At 61.8% G+C, this 1,050-nt stretch overlaps 1 protein-coding gene across 1 annotated transcript; it reads right to left on the bottom strand.

The window, feature by feature from the left end:
* Positions 1-199: 199 nt before the first annotated feature.
* Positions 200-719, bottom strand: SDRG_17081 (hypothetical protein; the record flags this gene model as incomplete). The annotated part of the gene is made up of 2 exons (XM_008623316.1): positions 200-247; positions 294-719. The coding sequence occupies 2 exons, from the start codon at positions 717-719 to the stop codon at positions 200-202; spliced, it is 474 nt and encodes a 157-aa protein (XP_008621538.1).
* Positions 720-1,050: the final 331 nt, after the last annotated feature.

Genomic DNA, 1,050 nt, shown 5'->3' with positions numbered 1-1,050 from the left:
CCGATGCGCATCCATCCGTGCAGCGCCAAGGCGCGGAACACAAACTGCTCGCAGCCGCGATCCATCGTCGAGGTCTTGTGCAAGAACTTGACGCAAAACTCTGCACCGAGCGGATGCGCCACGCCGACCAAGAGACGACCGACGAGCACCTTGGCGTTGTTCGGCGCGCGGGGTGCGCCCGTCGCGTTGCCCGCAAGGCTCAAGAGATGGGGCACGACCGATGGCGTAGGGATACCACAAATGAGCCCTGCGACCTGCTCAAAGCCATCGGGGTCTTGGAGCATCGAAAAGACCTCCTCGAAGCCGAGGAAGCGCAAACGCAGCATCTTGGGCCAAACAAGGATGACGACGGCGCCGCGGCGGACGTCACCAGACCAGCGCGCAAACGACGAGTATCGCACGCGCTGGCGAATGACCTTGGGCGTCGCCGGGCGAGGATGCATCTTGAGCGCCGTCACGACCAGAGAGCCCGGCTGGCAATCGACGCGAGCGAGAGCCACGTCGAACTGTCCCGTGGACAAAAAGAGCCGAACGAGAGCGGCGCTGTTGGGTTGCAGTCGCCCGAAGTGGAGCCCCGAGCTCGTGTCGGCGGTGTATGTGCACGCGATGGCGTAGCGGCCGACGGTGCGCGTGATGTCGCGGGCCAGAAGCTTGAGGCGCTCGCCCGCGTCCTCCGCCGCGAGCGCTGCCTCGTATTCCGCGTCCGCGTGCTGGGTCATTTGTTATCGGGCTCGAAAGTACGCAACTGAATTACGGTGTGTACTGTACGGATTCCGGAAATTACACCGCTGGCCGCAGTCACACACACCGCTTTGACGGGTAAAGTGACGATTTTCGGGAAATGTGGACGCGTCACAACCGTGTTGGCAACTCTCGACAAGCCCATCGCGTGCCGCCAAAGGCATGACGAGAACGCCTCGGTTTCTTATAATATAAGAAACCAAGATACTATGTAGCGAGGCTTTGAACCCTACTACACCTATCCCGACTCGGCGGACGACGCTGGCTTGGCGAGCACGAGCGCTCGTTGGCGCCGTGCCGTCTCTTCGA

The sequence above is a fragment of the Saprolegnia diclina genome, assembly GCF_000281045.1.
Source record: "Saprolegnia diclina VS20 unplaced genomic scaffold supercont1.194, whole genome shotgun sequence".
Taxonomy (NCBI): Eukaryota; Oomycota; class Saprolegniomycetes; order Saprolegniales; family Saprolegniaceae; genus Saprolegnia; species Saprolegnia diclina.
This window is presented reverse-complemented; position numbering and strand designations above follow the sequence as displayed.